The sequence below is a fragment of the Ambystoma mexicanum genome, chromosome 11 (genome assembly GCF_040938575.1).
Source record: "Ambystoma mexicanum isolate Mex_15411 chromosome 11, UKY_AmexF1_1, whole genome shotgun sequence".
NCBI lineage: Eukaryota > Metazoa > Chordata > Amphibia > Caudata > Ambystomatidae > Ambystoma > Ambystoma mexicanum.
In genome coordinates, this window is record NC_090934.1 from 1,078,314,190 (window position 1) to 1,078,340,695 (window position 26,506).

The window sequence follows — 26,506 nt, forward strand, 5'->3', positions numbered from 1 at the left end:
TTGGCAAGGCGGTCCTTTGCTCTGCTATTTGATTGGCTATTCTAAATTTTGTTTCTAAATTCTTTCCCTCCTCCTTGATTTGGTACTGCTTTGGGAGTCTGTCATAGATATGGAATACGTCGGAGGACCCAATCCCCTCGAAGAACAAGTTACTTTCTTACCTGGTAACGTTCTTTCGATGGGATGGTCCGACGACGTATTCCATATCGCTCCCACCCTGCCTTCCCCGCTGCAGAATTTCTGTTGCGATTGCAGCTTACGTTCCGCAAGGCTTTGTGTCAGACTGGCAGTTGACTAATGTCACACGTTCTGGGGGAAAAAACTACAACTGAGGCTACTGGCGTCGTGCGTCCTACTTATCACATCGGATGACGTCAGAGGAGGTCCTCGACGGCGGCGCATCGACGTCATCGACGCAGGACGCAGACGCCGAAAAAGTTTCCGAAGCAGCACAGCTGTGGTGATTACATGTCATAGATATGGAATACGTCGTCGGACCATCCCATCGAAAGAACGTTACCAGGTAAGAAAGTAACTTGTTCTTCTCACACCCTTCAGATTGATGGCATGTAGATCTCCATAGAATCCACTTACGTGGTCTTGCAGTTTATTATAATATTTTAAACAAATTGCTGTAACACAGAAATTACCAAAGTCATGTTATACTGCATTTATAGTGCCTATTTTTAAAAGAGATATCGGAACAGATACCAGGTACTATAGAACTGTATCTGTTCTAGATGCAGATAGTGAAGTCTTTGCGGCTATTCTTTTGGAGCACCTTGTGGCATGGTCAGTCTGCTGGGAGATTGCAGAAGTGGCAGACAGGATTCCATGAGTCATTATAATACCTTAAATGTTTTGTTGTTGAAATGAACAGAGTCGTCGTTTGTTGTTTCTTTTGATTTAAGCCAAGCGTTTCATACGTTAATAGGAACCTTTTATGGAAAAAGACATGCTAGTTGTGGATTTCCGTGGGGGCTTTCAAGCCTCATAATGACATTATATTCTAATTCAAATATTAAGGTAAAACTTAACGGGCGAATTAGCAAGGCAGATTCCAACTTTGACAGGGGCGAGATGGGTATGCATTTTGGCTCCTTTTCTTCAATCTGTATGTATCGGACATTGGGGAAGGCTTGAATAGTGTGTCTTTGGCCTCCCCGAAGTTGAATAATTGGAAGCATATTTGGTTATCCTACGCATTGTTTGATTTGATCCCAATAGGGCTCCAGTGACTCATCACCACCTTTTCTAATTATGTATCTGAGAATTATTTGCAAATCTATACAAAGAAAAGAAAGGTAATGAATTGCATTTATAGGAATTGTAATGCTGATTTCATTTTTAGCTGCGGCTGAGAGAAATTGGAGCTGGTTTCAATTTTTATGTACTTGGGTTTTTTGATTTTTAAGAACATTCTATAAAGGTTTTTAGGATTTATTAATTGAAAAGGCAAAAAAGATGTGCAATTAAAAGCTGATGGCAAATTTGGCAGGTCTACCATTTTACCAGCTGGGAAGATTGTCCCAAAACTTATATATGGGATTGAATTACTGGATTTTAAGTATTTGAACCTGCTGTCTGTTGTTGAAGCCATGATATGGAAACATTTACAGGGATTACTTAATATGTTTACCTATTGAGGCAATAAGGTATGAACTGGGTTCGATTTCTTTAAAATGTTGTGGGTTGTGGCATTTTTTAAATTTTGGGGGGCGGGCGGAATGTTAACTTGCTGTTCCAGGAACATTATATGAAGACTTGCAAATAGTGGATGACAACTCTATTGTTGGAGTAGATCTATCTGTGACTCAATTTTTCTCCTTTTGTGTTTTCTTGTTGAGCAATATAGGGTCTATTCGAGAAGAATTAATAAGTAAGCCTAGGCGTTCTAAAGATCGATTAGAATGTTGTGATTGAATTACCACTGTAGATAAAATGCATGGTTCTACTTCTTCTCTCTCCCATTTTGTTAAAGACGTAGGTGTTACTGCATTTTTGCTTTGTATATACCAGAGTAAAGGTGCCCGACAGCATGTATGCAATTTAGATGAAATTGTATTTTAACTAAAGACATTTTATATAGGTACCATGTAATAACTCTGGATGAATTATACTGTAGATTGTGTATGAATGAAATGGAAAACCGATCTCATTTAATCTTATAATGTCCATCTTTAAAGTTTTTTGTTCAATTTTATAATTCTGCTCTATCTATTGATAAGGAGGCTGTATGGAATTGTTTTATAAATGGATCTTACACTTGATGTTGCGTGGAATGATTTATGGGATGTTTGTCTTTGGAATAACTCTTAAAGCAAAAATGTAAAATATTTTATTTTTTTAATTGATATTTTACTGTTTGTCTTTTATCTTGTATATGTTTAGTAAATATGAATATATCCCTTTAAAGATGGTTTCGTTTCTCTTTTGTATAATTGTTTTATTGTGATATTGTAAAATGATAATGATATATTGTCTTTGTTTAAGGTTATTTTGAACCAAGAACAATAAATAACAAAAAATAAAGGAACAACTTTTCATATCTCAGTGGTGTTTAACACCCCATTTGCACCCTCTCTAAAGATCTTTTTTATATTTAAAAATGTATGTTTTTGTGGATTAAAAAAAATCAGAAATAGTTCACTACCACTACTAGAAGGTAGTGTATATGTTGATGAGTTCCGGGACTTTTTTTTTATTGTCCCTACGGTTCGGCCATGTGTTTTTAAGCATAAATCGGTAGATCGTAGAAAACTTTCCTATGGACCTTACCCGACTTTTCGTCCATTAACGCACTCTAAATCAGCCGCCATTTTCTGATAATCCTATCATTTCCCCCCATCGACCTGGCTCACCTGCTTTTGCGGCACTAAATCAAATCCCCCGCCCCTGAGCCTGACATCAGCAGACGCGTACCGCCCATTTCCCAACGCCAAAGCACGTTTCATGTCAACAATCGCTGCGCCTCAGCTAATGAAGTGTCGCCATGGAAATGGCAGGACGCCTCTTTACTCAATAAGTATAAACACACGGTTTCACAACACACAGCAGCAGATTTTCGATTCCATTACTCTCTCTGTGTTACTTTGAGTATTCTGTGACTCGTTTCTGTGCTCTGGTCAGCTACCTTCGCCGCTTCTAGGCCTTGTGAACACCTGTACCATCTCTGTAAATTATTTTACTTTCTTTACCACACAATGGCTACAATAATGCCGTATATGTACGAGCCCGGGTACACCGAGGAGGAACTACTGGAAAGGCAAGCACGCGAAAACGATGGGGATTCGGACGGCAGTTGGGAGGACCAGTCAACGGATGAAGAGCCTGGACCATGTCGCATGGACGGCGTCTCCACCTGGTGCACGTGCAATCGGTGCGAGCTAATGCCAACTGAGGAGAACTGCTGCTGCCGTGAAAATTCCGGGTGCTTGGCCTACATTTCGGAAGGCGAGCCAAGTCCGCAATGCATCACCGAGCTGCCAGAGTTCAGGGAAGCCTGCCTCTCACGGACAGTGTTGAGGATGATGATGGTGCTTATGCACGAACTTCGCGGCACTGTTCGTCCGCGTAATCCGAGTAACGAGTAAGTATACTCTGGTTGTGATTTCAGTGATGCCACTACTATTTCATGGTCGTCTCCCACATATAAAATTACATCTACATATCATTCAAATGCATGTAAATTGGTTCCATATTGTGCATTTTCTAGATAGAATTTTTTTCAAAGCAGAATGACATTTTTTACCTGAATCGACAGTGATAAGAAAGTTTTGTCATTTTAATACAGTTTGCATCTTTCATTTTCACAGGTGGTACAGGCTGGTGGCCTATCGTTGCTTCACTTGGTGGCTTCACGGGAGGCTCGGACACCGCGTTCGGAGAGTAATACCTGCCTGTGCGGTACTTGCCATTAGACAACATTTCCCCAGCGACAGTGGACAATACCGCAGATTTTCCCTGGATGTGCTGCAACTGGAACTTTACAATGTGTAATGTTTATTATTTATGTTCAATTGAAATTAAGATCTAAAATAAAACCCAACATATATTTTAACAATGGTTGTTTTGATTTTTTAAATGAATCTAGTGTGTCTCCATTGAATAGTCTTCCTGTGCCTTGTCTTGTCACACCACATGTCTCCGGCCAGCATCCTCCCTCACGCTGGCCGCCCACCTTCAATCCACATAACCATTGAACCCATATGCAGCAGACATACATATGTTATTTTGCGGGTTGGCATCAAGCCTCCCGGCCTTGCCTCCTCCCCCAAAAATACTTACCACACCACTTTGTTCAAGCGTTGGCAATAAAAGGCCGTTGGATTGTATTGATACAAAACATGGTTATAGGTAAATAATCAATATGGTTGATCATAATAAATCATCCTTTTGGGCACCGGGTACAGAGATGACCCCCTCTGGCCCGTGCCGCCTTGCCACCACAGGCCAGCCTGCTGCTGACTAACTGCCTAGGCATCCAGGGTCTCCAGGGTGAACTGCACCCATATATTCTCCTGGGAGGGTGAGGTATTTATAAACTCACCCCCCTCCCTTCCATGTACTAGATCCTGCAGCCTGCCTCTTACATGCAGTTAGATGGCCTCTCCTTGGTGAGGCCCTCCGGCAAACGAGTCTTGTCTGCACGACCACCGCCCCAATCCACCCCCCCCGCCCTATCAAAGGCAGTTCGCACCGGGGTACTTGTGCTGGCAAGTGGAGCTGTCGGGGAGCGATAAAGGCCAAGAGGTGCCAAAGACCATGTACACTTCAAAGTGGTCTATAGAGCATGGGTTGTTGTTCCCATGTCTACCTCCAGACCCCGTGTCTCCTGCCAAGCATCCCCCCTCACGCTGGACGGCCCCCTGCAAACCGCATAATGCCACGACATGTACACGTCATTCATTCACAAACACACCCCTGTTTCGAATTCTTTATAACCCACTTCATATTTCTAATGAGAACTTCTTTGCGCTTTGCTAGTCAACCCGTGAAGGTGCTGGTTATCTGCTCTTCGTCTCTGTGAACTTCCATGACCACTTCGAGGAAACTCGTCAGTTTGCAACCTGTGAACTGCTCCCTGTTCTACGACAAGAAACTACTCTGATCCCTGCATCTAACTGTTTGTTCGTCAAGGTAAGGCCATGTACCATAATCATTTTGCGTCCAATTTCTTTTCGTTCAAGACAGTACATGCAAGGAACTAGTCACATGTTCTGAGTTTAGTCAAATTATCTTTCTATTTCTTTAAAATTATTCAAATACTTATCCGCATGTGAATAACGTGTATAGTTCCAAGAACCAAAACGAACCTTGCATTGAACCTTTTATGTGTCATTTAATTTTTTAACACATTGGTATTCATAGAGAATTGTTGATCTTTACTTTTCAGAACTTTCCACAATGCCTGCCTGTTCCATTGGCGGTTGCCCTTCGAAGACCCATAATAAATCTGAAGGTACTATAATGCATGTTTTCCCTAAGACAATAGATCAGATAAGAGAATGGGTCCGATATTGCGGATATCCACCGTCTGAGCTTGAAAGTAGAGTCCTAGAAGTCTTTGCGGACAAGAGGGGTGATCGATACCGCATCTGCAGCAGGCACTTTAGCTCAGACATGTACTCCACATCATTGCTAATAAAGAAGAACACACCGTGAGCGAGGCGAAAATTGCTCTCAACCGCTATTCCCACTGTATTCGTCCACATCCCTCCACTGGTGAGTCAAGTTTACGTATTTATCTCTCGGCCTTGCGGTAGTGTGTAGCATTAGCTAACAATAATTTCCCCATTTATGTATCCACTCAATATGAAGGCGGAAGATTCTCCATCCGTGTCGTTATTGCAGTCATCAGCCACTTCAAGCGCCTATCGGGTAATCTTACTTGGCTATTCTGCCACTGACTTGTTTTAGGCATGTAAATCAATAGTTTTAATTTATCGTGTAATTATTTTACCTAATGGTACACCCTTGTACTCGTCCTCTAGTCTTTGTTTTCAGTTATAATTATTGTTATCCAAAATAATGCAAGTACTGTCTTTCAGGGAGATGCTGAGGAGTCCAACGTATTGACGACAACCGTTGATGTCACTCAGATGCTCGAGGTACGTTTCCGGACAGTTCCATCGATGGAGATCATCAGATCTTGCATTCTTGTAGCGTGATTGTTACACACAATGTTTCTTTCGTTTTTAGCCATTGATATGTCCTTCTGTCGTCGCCCTCCTATGTGTCTTCTTTTTTCAATATTGTGTTCATTACTAATGAAAGTCCTATGTTTCAGGGAGTCGATGGAGCATTAGTCCAAGAAGAAGGGGGAGCATGCAGTTACGGGTCGGCGCAACAGCTTGCAGAAGTGTGCACCGCAGTTACATCGTCCCTTGATGTTCTTATGCATTTCGAGGTATGGATACTGACAGTTCGATCAAGCAAAATCATATGACGTGATTACATCCCCTATACTTCCTTCTTTATTAACGCAAGTACTATGTTTCAGGGAGATGACGGAGCTTCTTCTACAAGAACATCACCCCTAGTAGTTGATGCAGATCTCTGGGTGGTGACACTTCCAACGATCGAGCAAATCGAATCATATTTACATATCCATTATTTATTTTAGACAACTGATCATTTGTGCAGGTCTATTTAGATGAGCCGTTGACGCCTGCACAAAGTTTATGTTCTTTTTAACAAAATAGAAAACCATACTAATGCAATTACTGTGTTTCAGGGAGTTACTGAAGCATCATCTTCAATAATATCATCAATGGAAGTCTATGAGGAGCCCGAGGTATGGATCTTGACAGTTCCATCTAACTAGATCAACAATGCGTGAATAATTGTCGTTTGAATGTTCTACACAAAGCGTTCTTTCGTGTTTTGCTATTGAGATGTACGTGGGTATTGGTCCCCAAGTACATTTTGTGTTTTCAATATTATTATACATACTAATGAAAGTTCTATGTTTCAGGGAGTCGATGGAGCGTCAGTGCGTGATGGATGTGCTTATGCAAATATAGTCGTTGCAGCGCAAGAGGAAGTGGAGACATGCACACACGAGTCGGAGCAACAGCGTCCTGATGTTGAAGTTCGAGGCAAGAAAGTTTCAAAGAAAAGAAAGCAAAAGAAGGTTAGTGTCCTGGTCACTATATTATGTTGTTTTTGACTGTTAATAGTTCAATACTGTAAGTTGTGTTTAAACTGAACATCCCTTTTCCAATCTGTCCTAGTTGCGAGTGGGTGTACGAACTAGATCTACACAGACAGTGAAGCGAACGAGAGATGTTGCTTGTCAAACCTTTTGGCAGGGACTTGAGACTGGGGATGCATCGTGCCAATGGGAAGAATATGAAGTGATTAACAACGGAGCTATACCACCACCAGCCATTGATAGTGAATGTCCTCCTGGTAGTTCGGATGCAGTCGGAGATCAATTTACAGAATCCACACCCGCAAAAACTAAGACCGCGAGAAAGTTGAAAAAATTGTTTTATTCACCCATCGCCGGAGAAGGAACAAATGTTGCAATGGAAGAGAATGAAGTGGACGACAATGAAACACCATCAATATCACTGAACATAGCAGAAGACGATATCAGAGATTCTACCTTTCATGTGAGTGACATGTCCTCAACGTTACAGGCCGAACCAGCTAGGATGCAGAGTGACAGTATAAGGAAAGAGGCCAAATTCATTGTATTCGATAGTTGTTTGATTGATATTATTATTCGGATGAAATGTGGGCATTCGGTTGGTGGGGAAGTATGTGGGGAGCCATTGATTAATGTGACTCGTGCAATTCGAGGCACTAACCTTAAAATACATGCCACCTGTACAAAATATCATCCTTTCTCATGGTCTGCACAACCCATGCTGGGGCAACTGCCAGCAGGCAATCTACTTTGTGCAGCGGCTGCACTTTTTAGTGGTTCAAGTTTTAAAAAGTTAGTCTTTCTTTCAGTTTGTGGGAATCCATTTCATTGCGAAAACTCAGTTCTACAAATACCAAACCGATTATCTATTTCCAGCCATTAGCGAAGCTTGGAGAATGGAAAAAATGTCTATTGATGGTACATTCGCGCGCAAACGGTTCAGGCTAGCCGGTGATGGACAGTGCGACAGCCCAGGATTTTCAGCCAAATACTGCACCTACCACTTTCAGGACATGGAAAGTAAGAAAATTGTGAGTTCGGTTGTCGTGCAGGTGTCACAAAGTACATCCTCAGTGGCCATGGAGAAAGTTGGCTTTGTAGCATCATTGCAAGAACTACAATCGCGAGGAATGGTGATCGACCTGATAGCCACGGACAGACACGTTTCAATTGCCAAGACAATGAGAGAAGAGTACAAAAATATAAATCACCAATTTGACGTTTGGCATCTTGCAAAAACAATCAATAAGAAAAATGTCGGCTGCAGGTAAAAAAAAAGATATGCAAGGTATTTCACAGTGGTCCAAGTCAATCAGCAACCATCTTTGGTGGAGCTCATAAACATGTGGAGGGTCGTTGGAAATTCTACTGGAAAAATGGCGGTCAGTAATGCTACACTGTAGCAACGTTCACCGCTGGACCACAAACCAACATTTCCACAATTGTGAACATGGCCATTTGTCCACAGAGGAGGCACGGAAGAAGAAGTGGTTGATTCCTTCATCACCCACTCACAAAGCCATTGAAAAGATTGTATTTGATAAAACTATAACAAGAGATTTGAGGGGACACACGGAATTCTGCCACACAGGAGATTTGGAGGTGTTCCACAATATGTGCCTAAAGTACAGGCCAAAACGATTGCATTTTGGCATGGAGGGCATGATAAATCGGACTCTTCTAGCGGTCTTGGCACATAACCATAATGTTGGCCGTCAACAAAGTAGGACGCCCGGAACTTTAGGGACGCTTCGCTACAATAAGGCCTTCACTAAAAGAAGTAAACAATGGGTGATCAAACCAGTGTTTGAGGATATGCAATATGAGTTTATTGAGAGACTTGTTGTTGATGTCCTAGATAGGCACATACATGGAGTTGTGAACGAACCTGTGCAGGGGACAACTGCATTGCCACCCAACATTGCCTCTGTTCCATGTCCACCTAAAGCAGAGCTCATTGAGAAATACACATCACGGTTTAAATGATTGTAATTTGATTGTCTGTTCTCTCGAGTCTCCTCATGTCGCAGGCCCATTGAATATGTGTAGCTATGTATTGTGTAAATAAAAGTGATTGCTCAGTGTACATGCAATGTGTCTCTCCACCCTTGACCATTTGCGCATTAAATTAAACCAAACAGTAATATAAATCATTTTTCAAAAAATATAGAATGTCTCCGTATTTATGGTTCGCTGGGGCTGCAAATGCACGCAGACAAAATGCAAAGATGGAGTGTAAATTTCAAGTCCTGTGAGATGGCCTTACACTGAATGTAGCTAACTAGGAATGTGTGCTCGTTCAAAGTGAAGGTCAGCTGCTTTGATTTTTTGCTCGGGTGCCGGAATGGCCCACGACTCAGTATAAGGTTCTTTTGTTATTTGACCTTGACAGGCCGGGACCATCCCGAAAGACTTCTTTTTGGGGGTGTGGGGCAATAACGTAATAAACGATAATGAATATAATTTCAGAAACGAAAGCCATTTCATGTTCGTTCATTAGAAGAAATAACGTCGGCATAGAAGGAGTGGTATTTCGGGGCTGCCCTACGCACAGACACAATGGAAAATGCAAATATAATGTAAGTAACTCTTTAGATGAGTTTATACCGCAATTTAATTACTATACAGTAGCTTTAAAGACGGGTTAAGTTGTACTTGTTCGTTCTATGTGGCATATTGTTTTGTACCGCGCACTATCTTGAGGAGAACCATCTCCTTTTACGGAAGCACCTCAAAACCTTCCTCTTTGCTTCTGCTTTCTCTCTCCCTCTCCCCTGCTACAACTGGTCCACTGTCTGCGACCTCGGTCCTGGGCCCTTCCACTCTCCACCTGCACTGCCTCCCTGTCAACCCCTGCACTGGGGGACTGTTTCAGTATCCTACAGCCCCCCCTTGACGTATAATACCCAGTTGCACTGTCCTAGCTATGAAATAATTTCCCGACCTAATATATAAAATGAATAATTTTAATAAAGATCTGATGGTGAGACTAATTTCATTTTTTATGTTTTTAAAACAGGTACATCCTTCATTATTGTATGTGTCACGAGTACCAGACACCGGCGGATGGCTTTTTCAACCGCCAGTTGCTTCTCCGCGTGAACAACGTTACCACCCTGACCATTTTATGGGACGATCGCCAAGTACAAGTATGCCCTTACGCGGTACTAACGGCTAGATGCAACATACAGACCGTTGTGGTGGCCTAGTGCCTCGTTGTTGGAACAGCCATGCGATTATCAGTGCGACCGAAGAGCTTATTTTATCGTAAACCAACACCCTGTGTACTGCACACGAACATCGCTTGCCTCAAGATGAACTATTTTGGATCCAGAGCAAAGAAAAATGCAAATCGCTGAATATTCTCTAAACATTTGATGTCCAATAAATGTACTTTGCCAAATGTACAATCTTGCCGTTTGCTTTTAAACCAGTTTCATATTCCGAATTGTGGCGCTGTATTGTGAGATGATCTAAGACCCTGTGTACAGCAAAGGAACATCGCGTGCCTCAAAACGAACTTTTTGGAACGTGAGCAAATAAAAATGAAAATCGCTGAATATTCTCTAAACATTTGATGTCAAATAAATGTACTTTACCAAATTTACAATCTTGGGGTTTGATTTAAAAGTACAGTTTCATATTCCAATTGTGGCGCGCTGTGTTGTGAGCTGATCTGTGTTGATTTCCGGGTTCTGTGTGGAGTCGCGTAGAAGACGCCTGGGCGCGTTTGCCTACGCAGCACAGTCACGTCACGGATAGAGGCGGGGAATATGAATGTTTTGATAAAGTCTGTTTCAGGGGCGGGGGATTTGATTTAGTGCCGCAAAAGCAGGTGAGCCAGGTCGATGGGGGGAAATGATAGGATTATCAGAAAATGGCGGCTGATTTAGAGTGCGTTAATGGACGAAAAGTCGGGTAAGGTCCATAGGAAAGTTTTCTACGATCTACCGATTTATGCTTAAAAACACATGGCCGAACCGTAGGGACAATAAAAAAAAAGTCCCGGAACTATCCTTTAAGTTGTACACCATGAGTTTCTAGTTTAGCCACGCTTGGCCAGAATACCATAGTGCCCCCCAGCAATGCTTTATCAGGTGGTTGGCTTGCTTTACAGACAGATTTTCTTAATATTAATTTGTATAATAAATGTATATTCTATTTTATTACAATTGGAAACTGATGTATTATGCATAGAATCATTAAAAGTTCATATTGGTTTGTGAAGATATCATGACATTGATGAACAATTGATTGATGACATTTTGTTAACTGTGGCACACTTTTTTTTCAATTTATTTTACAGGGATTTATTCAGTGGAACTGGTCAATGACAGCTTATATGAGTGGCATGTTAAACTTGTCAAGTAAGATTTTAGTTCTTTTAATACAAAAATGTGTAGATGGATTGCGATCAGTTTTTGCCCTTTCATCAAAAGTTGTCGATTCTAAAAGTGCTTTTAAGGATAGTGTAAAGGTCTTTGAAATTCTATTCTCATGAGCACTAACAGTGTGGAGCACACAAATGCAAAAATGACGATTTAGTTCCCTAGAAGGTAACATTTATTCAGACAAAGGAAATGAAAGCACGATTCTTCAAAGCAAATCATGAGGAAAGAAAGGTCTCCTCCAAAGTTCCTGGTGTGGGCTTGTCCTGACTCCGCTTAATGTCCAGTTTGACACCATGGTCTTTGTTTTCAGGTTGCGTGTTTAGGAGGTACTCTTACGTCCCGTTCTCTTTGCTCCATAGTGCATGGGCGTCCCTCACTAGGGACGGGAGACGGAACCTTTTTCACCAGAAAAACCTTCTTCCCCTTTACATTTAGAGGCACGCGGGGCCGCGGCCCTTGGAACATGCGCTCGCCTGACTCCGCCCACTGGTGCCAGCCCCTTTTTCCGTGTGAACGGGAACAGGCCGATGTCACCAGCGCTCATGGGTTTGGCTTCAGCCATGTAATACCACACGCTCTTCCCCGGATACTTATATCTTTTTGTCATTCAGGTACTTGGTCCTTCAGCGTCCCGCTCCTCCCCGGCGTATGTCGACTTCAGCAGGCTTCTGCAGGTGTCAAGCCTGCAAAGGGCTCTTTCCTACATCTGACCCCCACGCTCTTTGCCTCTGCTTCCCTGGCCCGACCACGGCTGGGAAGGTTGTACCGCGTGCGACACACTGACTCCACGTGCACTGAAGAACAGACTAGCTAGGTGGTGGGAGCTCTTCGAAAGGTTGCCTCCAGAGGACTTCGTCAGACAAGATCAAGGCCCAAGGGAGGGCCGCTATTTTCCATCGCACCCAAGCGGGAGGAACCTTTCGGGTTCTCGTACGAGCACACGTACCAAGGCTAATCCAGCTACTGGCCTCACCACTGAGAGGGGTCATCCGATCCTTCCGGAAGCAGTGCTGAGGGACCGCAATGTTCTTTTACCAGGTGTACACCCAAGGGGTAACGCCCTAGTACTGGCCTTATGTCAGAGGGGGGTGCCTGCACGCAGTACTACCGGCGACACTGCCGAGGGCAATACGCCTTCCAGGCCCCGTCCTGAGGTGCAGGGTAGGTCTCATACTCCACCATCAAGAGTCTTGGAAGTGGCCGGGCCCAGGGAGCCAAGCACCTCTACTTTGGGACGTGGCGCGCAGCTCGACAAAATGGGTGCCGTGCCAGACAACATGGCCGCTCATCCGATGCCACTCCTAGGAACAGAGCAGGTGGGATAACAAGTTTCAAGGCGTGACTGGTGTCAACCTGGTACGTGTCCTACAGTTATCTATCAGCAGCGCAGATTTCCCCTGCAACCGAGACAGTGCGCTCTGGCCCCTGCAGCCCCCAGCCACTCAGTCAATATCACCTGCCACCTCTTCAGCCTTCGAAGAGACAGGTTCTCCGAAAGGTTCCTGACGCTGATGGAAACCCCTCAGATGGGGGCCATCCTGTGGGATGCAATCAGGGACTTACTCCCTCTGGTCACTCCACCAGCGCCCATAGCCATTCCTCCCATGGCTCTGGCGTCATAGATCCCAGCGCAGCCCCCGCTGCCCCTACGGTCTCCCCTGCCTCCCACAGTACAGGTGGTTCCACACTAGTCTCCGCAGCAGCCTCCGGCTCCGTTCTCCACACCGCAGCCCACGGCGCTCACCACTCCTCCACCTGCTCCAGACCAACCGGACACTCTGGTGGACGCAGATGAGAAGGATCCTGACACACCGTCATGTCAGCAAAGGCCTTCCACAACCGTCTTGCAGGGTCACCCTACGACCCCCAACCAAAACGTGTATCCCGATACAGAAGGACGTTCTTGCCTGGGCCAACAAGGAGTGGCTCAAGCCACACTCGGCTCAACCGGTCAATCGGCGCATCAATGCCAAGTATAGACAAATGGAGGGGGATCCACTCTTGATGTCGGCGCACCTTCAACCGCACTCTTCCGTGATCGCTGCTGTATCACTCTACTCTAAGCCTCAGTCGTCCTCGGCCGCCTCGTCCTCGGCGCTGCTAGGCAAGGAGAAGATCTTGGAGGCATACGGGAAGAAGCTGTACTTCAAAGCCTCGCAGCACCTGCGTCAATCCAACGCAGATGCCATTCTGGCAGCCGTTAACCAGAGGCTTTGGCGAGAAAGAGCGGACTTCCTTCCAGAACTTCCGGTGCAGAGCAGACACGCTTCAAGGCAGGTCTTGGAGAAGCCAAGCTGGTAGCGACGGACATCATGGAATCCACCATGGCCCACATCGATACTTCGGGCTTGGCCATATGCATCGCCATGGACATGAGAAGGACGGCCTGGCCTCGGGCTACGAAGTTTAACCCTGATGTCCAGGAACGCATATTTGACCTTCCGTTCGAGGTTAGTGACCTTTCACTCTACCACCGACAAGGAATTAGATGAAAAGAACAGCGTGCAAACTGCAAAGTTTTTATCCTAACGAATGCCACACCCAAGACAGGCACCCAGTCGCATCAATGCTCAGTCAGGGGGCGGTCGTTTGGCGGGTTCCGGGGCTTCCAGGAACAGAGGTTGAGGCAGCTTGACCGCTTGCCGAGTCCGCACCGGTGCAAAAAGGTTGGGGGGGGGGGGGGGCAAGGACTTTTTCCAGTTCCTCCACCTCCTCCACAGCCTCAGAAGGAGAAAAAAGCATGTTGTGTCCATTCGGGTTCACGTGTCTCCGGTGGGGCGCAGGCTTGCCTTTCATGTGCACTTTTGGCTGGAACTCTTCGGACCCCTGGATCCTCTCTGTAGTATTCTCGGGGTATCGCCTACCGGTCCCTCACTCTCCACCTTTCTCCCCTCCCAGAGATTGAGACTGCAACTCTGTTGGCAGACATTTGGTCGCTCGTGAGAGCCAGGCAGTGAATTCCCAGCCTCCCAGTGAGGATTGGGCTACTATTCAGGATTTTCGTCATACAAAAGTACTAGGCTGGCCTGAGAGTTGTTGGACCTCTCCACCCTCAACCTCTCCCTCCCTCTTCAAAAATTCAAGATGGTTATGCCAGCACGCATTGCGGAGACATTAGACAGGGGAGACTGGATGTGCTCCCTGGATCTGAAGGACGCTTATCTACACGTCCCAATTTGGCATCCATATCGCTCCTTCCTGCGCTTCAGGATCATGGGCTACCATTTCCAATACAATGTGCTACTCTTTGGCCACAACTCGGCCCAAGGGTATTTACCAGACTCATGAATGCAGTGGCAGCCCTCCTCAGGGCCCAGGGCTACCACGCCTACCCGTACCTAGACGACTGGCTCGTCAGGGCGAGATCTCCAGAGGGGTTATCCACACTTCCTCCGCACTTATGAACACACTCCACGACCTGGGGTTTACCATCAACCTCAAGCAGAGCCTCACCTGGGCTACGAACTCCGAGAAGGTATTTTCCGTGGATGACAAGATTACGGCCATCAAGAGAGCCACCACACGCTTCCTTACCAGAGCAGTGACCTCAGCCTGATGTTATCATGGCAGCGGTCCTAGTGGCCGTGCCACCCACAAGACTCGGGATGAGGAGGTGCAGCTTCACTTCGCAGCCTCATGGAATCAGGAGAAAGGCTCCCAAGTGGAGCTGGTCAGCATACCCCCTTGTCTCCACTCGGACCTCACATTGTGGTCCAGGGACTGCAACCTGCGGATGGCAAGCCCTTACGGCAGCCGGCCCCTCAGGTCACCATCCCTACGGACTCCTCCCTGGAAGGCTGGGGGGGCACGCTGGACAGCCACAGCGTCCATGGAGTTAGGACCCGGCATGAGCAGGAATCTCATATCAACTGGCTGGAATTCAGGGCCATCTGGCTAGCTCTCAGAGCTTTCCTTCTGCTCATTGGGGGCAAGACAGTCCTTATCTAAACCGACAATTCCACCAGCATGTACTGTCAACAAGCAGGGGGGTACCAGGTCCCTTCCACTGTGCAGCACAGCAGTCAGCATGTGGGAATGGACCTTGGAGAACATCTACCTCACGGCTGTCCACCTCATTGGGGAGGCCAACTTGGAAGCGGACAGGCTCAGCAGACTGGGAACGACCATTATGAAAGGAAATTGAACGATGAGGTGCTGCTGGAGGCCTTCAGCAGATGAGGGCATCCTCGGTTGGATCCGTTTGCCTCCTGGAAGAACAGGAAGTGCCATCCGTTCGCGTCCTGGCAGGGCACAGACTCCCTGGGTGATGCATTACAGATACGGTGGGACGGCATGACAGATTATACCTTTCCTCTCACCCCCTTGGTCCACAGGGTAATCCGCAAGATAAAGGCATCTTGTCACCTCAGCATCATTCTGATAGCTCTATGGTGGTTGGCGAGACCGTGGTTCTCCGAACTGCTCAGCCTCAGACAACCCACTCGCCTTTCCGATGGGCCCAGCCAATCTCATGTCCCAGCAGGGGGGCAAGGTCATCCGCCCCACAGAAGTTAGCCCTCGCAGTGTGGTTCCTGAGCCGGTCACACTCAAGCACCTGTGCCCATCACCGGCAAACCTGGAGATCATTCAAGGTGTCGGGAGCAAAGCTACCAGGAGCCAATACAAGAGTAAATGGACTAGGTTCTGTCATTGGGCAGACTCTAAGGAGATCGAACCCCAGCCCCACTTATGTGCATGCTGGGTGATGTGCTCTCCTTCTTGGCACACCTTGCGCACTCAGGCATACAGGTGGACACATATTGCACAAATCTGGCAGCCATAGGGGCCTACAGAAAATCGTAGGTCTGCTTATCTTCCAACCAGATCGTCAAACATTTACCAGGCCTGTCCAGGCTCTACCCACCCATCAAGAAGCCACACTCTGTGTGGGACCTCAATGTGGTGTTGGGCGCCTTGGCGCACAAACCCTTCGAGCCAATAGCGTCTGCGGACATCAGGCTGGTCACCATTAAAGCAGCTTTGTTAGTGGGCCTCACCTCTGCACGAAGAGTCGGCAAGATCAAGGCTCTGGTGGCCTCAGAACCCTATACCACTTTCCACAGGGGGATAAGGGGGTCCTGCAGACTCACCCTTCGTTCCTACCTAAGGTACCCTGTGCTTTCCATCTGAACGAGGAAATAGTCTTACCCATGTTCTTTGCTGCCCCCAAGGACGAGGCTCAGGGTGCCTTGCACTGTCTGGATGTCAGGCGCGCTCAGAAATTCTATCTGCACAGGACCAAGAGCTTCTGCAAGTTGGACGCACTGTTTGTCCTTTTCATGGGATCCAGGCCTGGATATCGAGCATCCAAGGCCTCTATTGCACGGTGGATGGTTGTGGCCATCAAGAAGGCCTACAAGGGGCAGCACAAGCCACTGCCAGCTAACATGCACGCTCATGCTGTCAGAGCCGAGGCCACAGCCATTGCATTCCAACGGCAGGTTCCGTGGCAGGTCAACAGCAGGCCACCTCGGCCACCCATTCGGCTTTCTCTAAGCATTACTGTTTGGACGCCGGCTCCAAGTCAGACGCTGCCTTTGGACAGGCGGTTCTAAGGAACTTATTTGCTTAAGGAGGGTCTCCTCTCCACACTGGGGCTACATTCAGTTGTAATCGCCCATGCAGTTTGTCCCTCCATTCCCCACCAATAATACTGGTGTCATTACGCAATGTTAAATATTGTCGGTGCGTCAATGGGGACTGAGGAGTGATGTCGGTGGGCGGAGTCAGGCGAGCGCATGCTCCCAGGGCCACGCCCCGTGTGCCTCTAAATATATAAGCAAGGCGTTTTTTCTGGTGAAAAAGGTTCTGTCTCCTGTCCCTAGTGAGGGATGCCCATGCAGCATTGAGGAAAGAGGACTATGGACTAAGAGTAAGTTGGTCCCTCCGGTGAGTTACTAGTAATTTTCCAAGCCCACTTCCACAGAGCCTTTGGTCTTGGTAGAGTCTTAAATTTTCTTCTAGAAACCTAAATCATAGCTTCATTTATTTTACCACTGGTCTGTTGTCCCAGATTTTTAGTGACCTAATTGGGAAGTTCGCTGTTGCCTGCACAAATGGTGGAGTTCTAGTCCCCTACACACACTATTGTCCTAGTTGCACTAACTTTCTGTAATGGTGTGCCTCCTCTTACCTTTTCCAACTTCTTAAGTTTGACTTACCAAAGCCTCCCTGGTCTCCCCTGTTAGAATTCTGTTCTCTCGCCTCACCTCCTCAGGTCCTAAAGCTCTTTCTCCCCTCTAGCTTTTCTTCGTCCCCCCCCACCCGCGATGCAACTGTTTACTTCCTTTGTCAAGTTCTTGAATGACTTCTTTCCCAATAACTGTCTCCCTTCAACTTCTCCCTCTACACATGGTAACAATTCTCTCTCCCACTTCCTCAGTATCTTTTCTTCCAGATGATAGCAGTTCTCCTCCAATGTTACTTCCTCCCTATAGTCTCCAACTCTTTCCTCCAGGCTCTCTTCTTGCTAGACCTCTAGTTGCTGATCTCCAAACACCTTCCACCAGCTCCTTCTCTCAAACACCACACTCTGACTGTACAAGTTGGCTTTAATAGTCTCTGCTCTCTTCCCCTCGATTGTGTTTAGGGTAATAGATTATACATGTGTAGTATTGGCTGAACTGTTTTTCAGCCATGTTCCTGTGGTCGTGTGGGCAAAAAGGGGATTGACAAGAGCCTATATCATGCTGAACCTATGAGCGTCCTTTAAGTCGAGGTAACAGTACCTGAGATGCATGGGGATGCAGATCCTACTCGTACATCACTCAGACCGACTCAGGAAGTTGGCAAACAATAACTGTTTTTAATAACAATTCTTTAAAATAGGGAGGACAACTGACATCAACGGACGCCGCACAGTATAATCTCTCTCAAATATTTCACATAAACACAGCTTTATATAAAAAATGTGTCATTACTGACATCCTGCTACGTGGCAAAATAAGAAAACCCACGAGGTTTGTGATATGCTTAAGAACATCCATGTATACTTTCTATGGTTTACTGGACTGGGATTGGGTCTTTAAGGCCAGGTGGACAATTATGCCCCCCCCTAGTGCAAGTCATCTTCTGTGTCATACTAATGCACAACGTTCTTTTGGCCTCACAAACTATAGGGCTCCTTGCTACGTGGCCCTCTACAATTGGTTGGCTCGCTTGTACCCTTCTGGAATATTCCACTCGCTAGCAGTACGCAAACTGGTTACCCCAGGTGCATGTGGGTTGGCTTGGTCATGCCTCCCCACCCAATTAGCCCAACATCCACCATCACTCCTGCTGTCTGCCAGTCAATTAAGTCTTTGAACTCGGCCTTGCAGTAGCCTCTCGTCTCGGGGAATAAAAGGGGGTGACAGCATGGCCTTATCTTCTGGTCTTGGTGTAGCTCGACCCAAAGTCTATTTCCAACTTGACCATGTGACGGGAGACCCCGTTTTGAGTTCCTTTGTTGTATTTATTACTATTAAATCAATAAATCCTGCCACTTCTGGTGTTTTTCCATGACACCTTAAACAGAAGCACGACTTGCTTCTCACGTTCATTGTGTCTCTCGAGTAGATAACCAGGCTCTTGGCGGGCCCGACTTTTGACATTGGGCAAGCAAGTCTTCTCGAACCTTACTTCGCTGTCAGTTTACTTATTCAACTGCACCACACTTTTAGCCCTTCTATTCACGGGGTCCAATCTGCTAATCACCTTCAGTCTATTCAATATGTATAGCCAGCCTTATGATTACTTGGTCTACTTGCGTTTCTGCATCTGTACAGTTATACAATGGCTTTGCATTTTCTTCAGTGCTTCTCCGCACCTGCAATCTTCATTTTGCTCCCACAATGTTGCTCAATTCTTTACTTTGCCATCAGATTCTATACAGTATATTCACCTTCTTCATCAGCATGTCTTCTAGGTGCGCCATTTCTGCTTCATGTGACGTCACCATTCTTCTTTCATTCATCTTCACGCTTCTGCAACTTCCTCCAGAAGACCGTAATTTCTTCGTGGATGCATCATATAGGGTTTTATGAATGGATACCTTGTTTAGAGAACTTTTCACAGTATAGGTACCCTCACTGGTACTGGGCATGTCGCAATTTCCAGCTTCCAACATATAGGCAACATGGCGGCGGCACTTCTGCTAGAGGTACTTGGCTCCTCATCGACAAAGGTCTGCCACTACATTGGATTTTAAAACTGCCCTGAGCATAAGGTTCCCTCCTTGTGTAGTCCTGCTAAGATCGTCTGTTGTGAACTGGGTCCCTTGCTTTTCCTTGCGTGTAAATTAAGTCTGAAGAAACTTCAAGCGAGTTAAGCTGTGCTGTGTGATCACAACCCTTTCATAGTATAAATAGCAACTTTGTAATCTCTGGGATGCTAGCGGCAGTGAGAGAAAAGCATTTCTTTTCCTTTTGTTTGGATAATGCATATAGGTTTTATTGTTTTTTCTTGTGCCCAACTTTGTCACCACAAGAGTCCAGTAGTCTGTGCTTGTCCGATGCCTTTTCTTGAATGCTTTCTCCGGCAGCAGTCTGAAGAAATAACTGTTTTCCCACACACACACCAGTGAATTTGGAATGTTGCAACATTGCTCCCTTAAGGCGAAGAGCATTAATTCTGCACCATGTGTGTTTTGGCCTGGCTGTCACGGGAGGGTTTAGTAGGTCTCTAGGAGTACCAGTAATCCTCAAGGGGTTGGTACCTGATCTCCTTTCCCTGGTTGTCTTTTGTGTTTGTGGGAATGCTCATGTGACTGCCATGTCTTGGTGAGGGGACCCATTGAAGGTGGTCTGATGATCTCTATATACCTCCTCTATCATCCACTGGATTGGGGCGGCATTTTTCACCACCCCACTGTTTTCCCTCAAGGTTGGACAAAGGGACTTCCTAACTAAATTAATGGCAATGGCAAACATAGTCCCCACCAATCATTGTTCCTCATGTCTTTTCCCTTCCATGTCCTGCACCCTACTCTGTAAAAGAATGCTAAATTTTCCTTTGGTCATGGGCGTTAGTTTGACCTGCGTTTTGTTAGTTTAAAATGTAGTCATTTGATTGTATTTGCTTCAATTGCTGGAAGCCATAATGCGTTGATGTTCTGTACTTGGACATCTATGATTATTTCTTCCTACTTGGGTATTTCTACAGATGGAACCTGTAGTGTGCTATGTTCTGGCATTCATTTTTGCCCTGCAATCTATATGGTTTCCTTTTGAAAGCACTCTGTAAAATGTTCAGTAAAGATATTTTGAAACATGGATATCGTTGGGATACTTTCTGCACTGGTTATTTGATGAACTCCTCCATACTATATATTTTTTTCTTTTTCCTTAAGCAGAAAGGCATTAATTTAACAGATTGCTACCATTCCAAAATTGTGCGCGTTATCTCAAAGATCACTTGGTTCACGCAGATTGATATTTTCGTGTTTGTTTCTGCCTACCCTTTACCTTGCTAGTAATATTATGCTGGCATAGTGTGGTTGCACAGGACACCAACCGGCTCCCATCTTTACAAATGAGATAGTTAAGATTCTGGACATTCGTATAGAGAAATTATTTGTATATTAAAACTGGCATAAATCTCACTTTCGGCCATGCAGGATTGGTGGGAATTTCAGAATGTTAACCATTTTCTGAAGGAAAAAGAACTTCAATGCAACTTTTTACAGACTCGCACCTGCCAATCCTAACTTTACATACACACTACTACAGAGCTGCCAGAAGCACGGAAACTGCTCTCCTGCACACCCATGAAGACTTGCTCTCCAATCTTGATTCTAATCTAACTTCTGTCCTCGTCCTTCTCAATTGATCGTCTGCTTTTGACAGTGAACCATGCCATCCTGCTCAATCGCCTCAGCAACAACCATGTTATTACTGATCAGGCCCTGGCCTGGTTGATCTTCTTTCTCACTGACCGTCCCTCTCGGGTCCAACTGGGGTCTTTCCTCCCTTGTATCACTCTACTTGTGTTCCCCAGGGGTCTAACTTCTCTCCCTGGCTCTACAACCATTACCTGGCACCTATTGCCCACCACATCGCTGCTTTTTGCTTAAATTTTCAATGTTATGCGGATGACAGCTCTTTTAGGCTCACCTTAGCCACCACTGCTTTTTCTATCATACCAGACTGTCTGGTCGCAATTCAGGAATGGGGTGCTGCCAATGAGCTCTGCCTTAATGCCAGTAAGACTGAGATTCTCCTCATTCGGACATTCTCTCTTTCTCCCTTTCTGTCTGGCATCTCTCTCTCTCTGGCTTCTCTCTCTCTCTCTGGCTTCTCTCTCCCTCTCTGGCTTCTCTCTCCCTCTCTGGCTTCTCTCTCCCTCTCTGGCTTCTCTCTCTCTCTCTCTGGCTTCTCTCTCTCCCTCTCTGGCTTCTCTCTCCCTCTCTGGCTTCTCTCTCCCTCTCTGGCTTCTCTCTCCCTGGCTTCTCTCTCTCTGTGTCGCTCGCTTGCGCTGTCCCTCTGTGTCGCTCGCTTGCGCTGTCCCTCTGTGTCGCGCGCGCCCTCTGTGTGTCGCGCGCCCCCTCTGTGTGTCGCACGCGCGCGCGCCCTCTGTGTGTCGCACGCGCGCGCGCCCTCTGTGTGTCGCACGCGCGCGCGCCCTCTGTGTGTCGAACGCGCGCGCGCCCTCTGTGTGTCGCACGCGCGCGCGCCCTCTGTGTGTCGCACGCGCGCGCGCCCTCTGTGTGTCGCACGCGCGCGCGCCCTCTGTGTGTCGCACGCGCGCGCGCCCTCTGTGTGTCGCACGCGCGCGCGCCCTCTGTGTGTCGCACGCGCGCGCGCCCTCTGTGTGTCGCACGCGCGCGCGCCCTCTGTGTGTCGCACGCGCGCGCGCCCTCTGTGTGTCGCACGCGCGCGCGCCCTCTGTGTGTCGCACGCGCGCCCTCTGTGTGTCGCACGCGCGCGCGCCCTCTGTGTGTCGCACGCGCGCGCGCCCTCTGTGTGTCGCACGCGCGCGCGCGCCCTCTGTGTGTCGCACGCGCGCGCGCGCCCTCTGTGTGTCGCACGCGCGCGCGCGCCCTCTGTGTGTCGCACGCGCGCGCGCCCTCTGTGTCGCGCGCGCCCTCTGTGTGTCGCACGCGCGCGCGCCCTCTGTGTGTCGCACGCGCGCGCGCCCTCTGTGTGTCGCACGCGCGCGCGCCCTCTGTGTGTCGCACGCGCGCGCGCCCTCTGTGTCGCACGCGCGCGCGCCCTCTGTGTGTCGCACGCGCGCCCTCTGTGTGTCGCACGCGCGCGCGCCCTCTGTGTGTCGCACGCGCGCGCCCTCTGTGTGTCGCACGCGCGCGCCCTCTGTGTGTCGCACGCGCGCGCCCTCTGTGTGTCGCGCGCGCGCCCTGTGTGTCGCACGCGCGCGCGCCCTGTGTGTCGCACGCGCTCGCGCCCTCTGTGTGTCGCACGCGCGCGCGCCCGCCCTCTGTGTGTCGCACGCGCGCGCCCTCTGTGTGTCGCACGCGCGCGCGCGCCCTCTGTGTGTCGCACGCGCGCGCGCGCCCTCTGTGTGTCGCACGCGCGCGCGCGCCCTCTGTGTGTCGCACGCGCGCGCGCGCCCTCTGTGTGTCGCACGCGCGCGCGCGCCCTCTGTGTGTCGCACGCGCGCGCGCGCCCTCTGTGTGTCGCACGCGCCCTCTGTGTGTCGCACGCGCGCGCGCGCCCTCTGTGTGTCGCACGCGCGCGCCCTCTGTGTGTCGCACGCGCGCGCGCGCGCCCTCTGTGTGTCGCACGCGCGCGCGCGCCCTCTGTGTGTCGCACGCGCGCGCGCGCCCTCTGTGTGTCGCACGCGCGCGCCCTCTGTGTGTCGTGCGCGCGCCCTCTGTGTGTCGCACGCGCGCGCGTGCCCTCTGTGTGTCGCACGCGCGCGCGTGCCCTCTGTGTGTCGCACGCGCGCGCGCCCTCTGTGTGTCGCACGCGCGCGCGCCCTGTGTGTCGCACGCGCGCGCGCCCTCTGTGTGTCGCACGCGCGCGCGCCCTCTGTGTGTCGCACGCGCGCGCGCGCCCTCTGTGTGTCGCACGCGCGCGCGCGCCCTCTGTGTGTCGCACGCGCGCGCCCTCTGTGTGTCGCACGCGCGCGCCCTCTGTGTGTCGCACGCGCGCGCCCTCTGTGTGTCGCACGCGCGCGCCCTCTGTGTGTCGCACGCGCGCGCCCTCTGTGTGTCGCACGCGCGCGCCCTCTGTGTGTCGCACGCGCGCGCCCTCTGTGTGTCGCACGCGCGCGCCCTCTGTGTGTCGCACGCGCGCGCCCTCTGTGTGTCGCACGCGCGCGCCCTCTGTGTGTCGCACGCGCGCGCCCTCTGTGTGTCGCACGCGCGCGCCCTCTGTGTGTCGCACGCGCGCGCCCTCTGTGTGTCGCACGCGCGCGCGCCCTCTGTGTGTCGCACGCGCGCGCCCTCTGTGTGTCGCACGCGCGCGCGCCCTCTGTGTGTCTCGCGCTCTCTGCTCCTTCCTGTGAGGCTAAGAACCTTGTGTCATCTTCGACTCCACCCTCTCCTTCTCTCCTCACTTCTCGTCTCTAAGGAGTCACACTATTGACTGCACCTCCTCGGAGGTATTCATTCTGTCTCACTTTCCCCCAGAAGCTCACTGTCCACAGCTCTGGTCCTCTCTAGGCTGGACTATTGCAACAGCCTCTTTCAAAATCTTCCTTTCAAATGGATTGTGACCTCCCACTTATTCCTCATCTTATGATATTCGTATCCTGCCAGCTTCGCTGCTTCGGAAAAACATTTCTCGGCAGAGGGTGCTGTGCACAAGGTCATGGCGTCTATGTCCCTCGTCAGGCTCCGTACCGTGTCGACGTCGCCGTAAATTGTGCCGTGCCCGTTGGCTTCAGTTCCGTTTTTCCGATTGCTTCGCTCTCGAGAACAGCACGCTTTGAAATTTTCTTAGAAAATTTTGTTTTCTTCCACCCCTTCTACTCCCAAGACGGGGTTCAAAAAATGTATTGACTGCGGATCGAAGATGTCGATTACAGACCCTCACCGCGTTTGTCTTTGGTGCCTAGTTTGAGACCATCGAACCGGCGACTGTGGCTCTTGTCCGTCAGGCCCTGCGTGAGAGGAAAGGTAAACTGGCGGTGGGGTGGGAAGTTTCCAAGGCCTTCTCAAAGGCCTTGTAAAAAAAAAAATAGGAAATCTAGCGATTTGAAAGAATTGGATCGCCGTAAACTTTCCAAGAGGTCTCGATCACGCAGTACATAGAGACACTCTTAATCTTCCTCTTTCGAAGAAGGTTAAGAAGAGACGTAGATCTCCCTCCTCTTCCGATACGTCTACCGAATTGATGCGATGCCCGACTAAGTCGGATTCCCCAAGAAAATTGGATGAATTTAGAAGGAAGATGATGGTCTTTGAGAATGCAGCCTCGATCCCCCTCAAAGAAGCCTCAAAAGAGCCAGACCCCGGTTGCTCCGTTGGACGACACAGGGAAGTCAGGAACAACTGTGGAAAAATACAGTAGTAAAGGCGAACCTCAAGTCTGAGTCAATGTGAAATGATACCCCGACACGACTAAAACACATACGTCTTTGATGCCGTTGACGACTTCTTTGACATCATCGACATCGAAGGTGTTTTCGACACCTTTGTCAAAGACGTCATTGGTGTCTTCGAAGACTCCTTCGATACCATTGAAGATTCCTTCGACCCAAACTCAGGTACAGGAAAGGAGATTTACTCCTTTATATAAGTCAGACTTCTTTAAGTCTGTCTTCTATATTGGAAGAAAATGTCTGAAGAAATAGTTTCTCCTTTTGGAGTACAATATGTTACCAGAGAGGTCCCAGAAGAATTAATCCATCCAGAATCGAAAATGAGACCCGTGTGAAACCCTTCACTCTGCTAGTGGCATTGATACATCACCTGAGCTACAGTTTACAAAACCTGACCCTGCAGAACATGCAGATTCAGGGTGCACAAGTCTAATGAATTGGGTTGTTGAATTCATGGGCTGGGGTAGAGCCTCACCCACATTTGATCAGGATGGAGCCTTACCCACATTTGATCAGGATGATATGACTGATATACTTGACCAGGGCTCCCAGAAGGACCCAGTTCTCACCTTCCATAGGGCACTTCAGAGAACGGTAGAAAAAACAGAAGTTCCTGATAAAATTGCTGCAGTCAACAACAGTAATTTTCCAAAGAAGTATAGAACTTCTAGTTATGACCCTGATTATTTAAGTAGGCATCCCACTCCAGAAAGTCTGGTTATTCAGGCTGCAACTTCATCAAGACAAACAACCTATCCATCTATCCCCCCCCGGATAGAGAGGATAAGAAGGTGGATGCTTGGGCCCGTAAGGTCGTTACCTCGGGTAGCATGGCTCTCCAGTCAACTGTCACCTGTACCCTGGCCCGGTTCACCCATACTCTGTGGGACTGCATTTCAGCGGCGGCTCAACATATTTTGGAAGGAAAGGGAAGGCTTCCTGAATATTGTGAAAGATGGAAAGGAGGCAATGGGGGAATGTCTCCAGTCTGGACTGGATACTGCTGATAGTATCAGCAGATCCATGCCTGCAAGCAGTGTTACGCAGATGTGCGTGGTTGAAGTCGGGGTTTGCACCAGACGTGCAGGCCAGGCTACTCAACATGCCTTTTGATGGCTTGAGGCTGTTTGGTATCAAAGCTGACTAAATCTCTTAGCACCTCGATGACAGTCTCAAAAACCTTATTCGGGCTCATCTTCCTGGAGAGGTCTTTCTTTTCGGTACTACTCCTCTTTTGGTAGAGGAAGACGACAGGCCATTCAAAGAGGCAAGGGAAATGTTGCTTGTGGTGGACGAGGAAAAAGTGCAAAACCAGTCTCAGGAACGGCATCTTTGCCCTCAGCCACTCCTGCAGCTGCCTTCAAATCACTGGGGCTTTATCACGCAAAACCCCGGTGGGAGGCAGAATCTCTCAGCATCTGAAAGAATGGCGGGGAATTACTTCAGATGCTTGAGCACTGGAGACAGAAGCTCAAGG

The 26,506-nt window shown here is 48.2% G+C and overlaps 1 protein-coding gene across 2 annotated transcripts in view; it reads left to right on the top strand.

Annotated features, from left to right (window-relative positions):
- UBE2Q2 (ubiquitin conjugating enzyme E2 Q2) overlaps nucleotides 1–26,506 on the top strand; it is a 1,419,211-nt gene that overhangs the window by 618,954 nt on the left and 773,751 nt on the right. For both annotated transcript variants that reach the window (XM_069624339.1, XM_069624340.1), the window contains exon 7: nucleotides 11,463–11,523. In XM_069624339.1, the coding sequence (XP_069480440.1) occupies nucleotides 11,463–11,523 (61 nt within the window). The remainder of the gene's footprint in view (nucleotides 1–11,462; nucleotides 11,524–26,506) is intronic.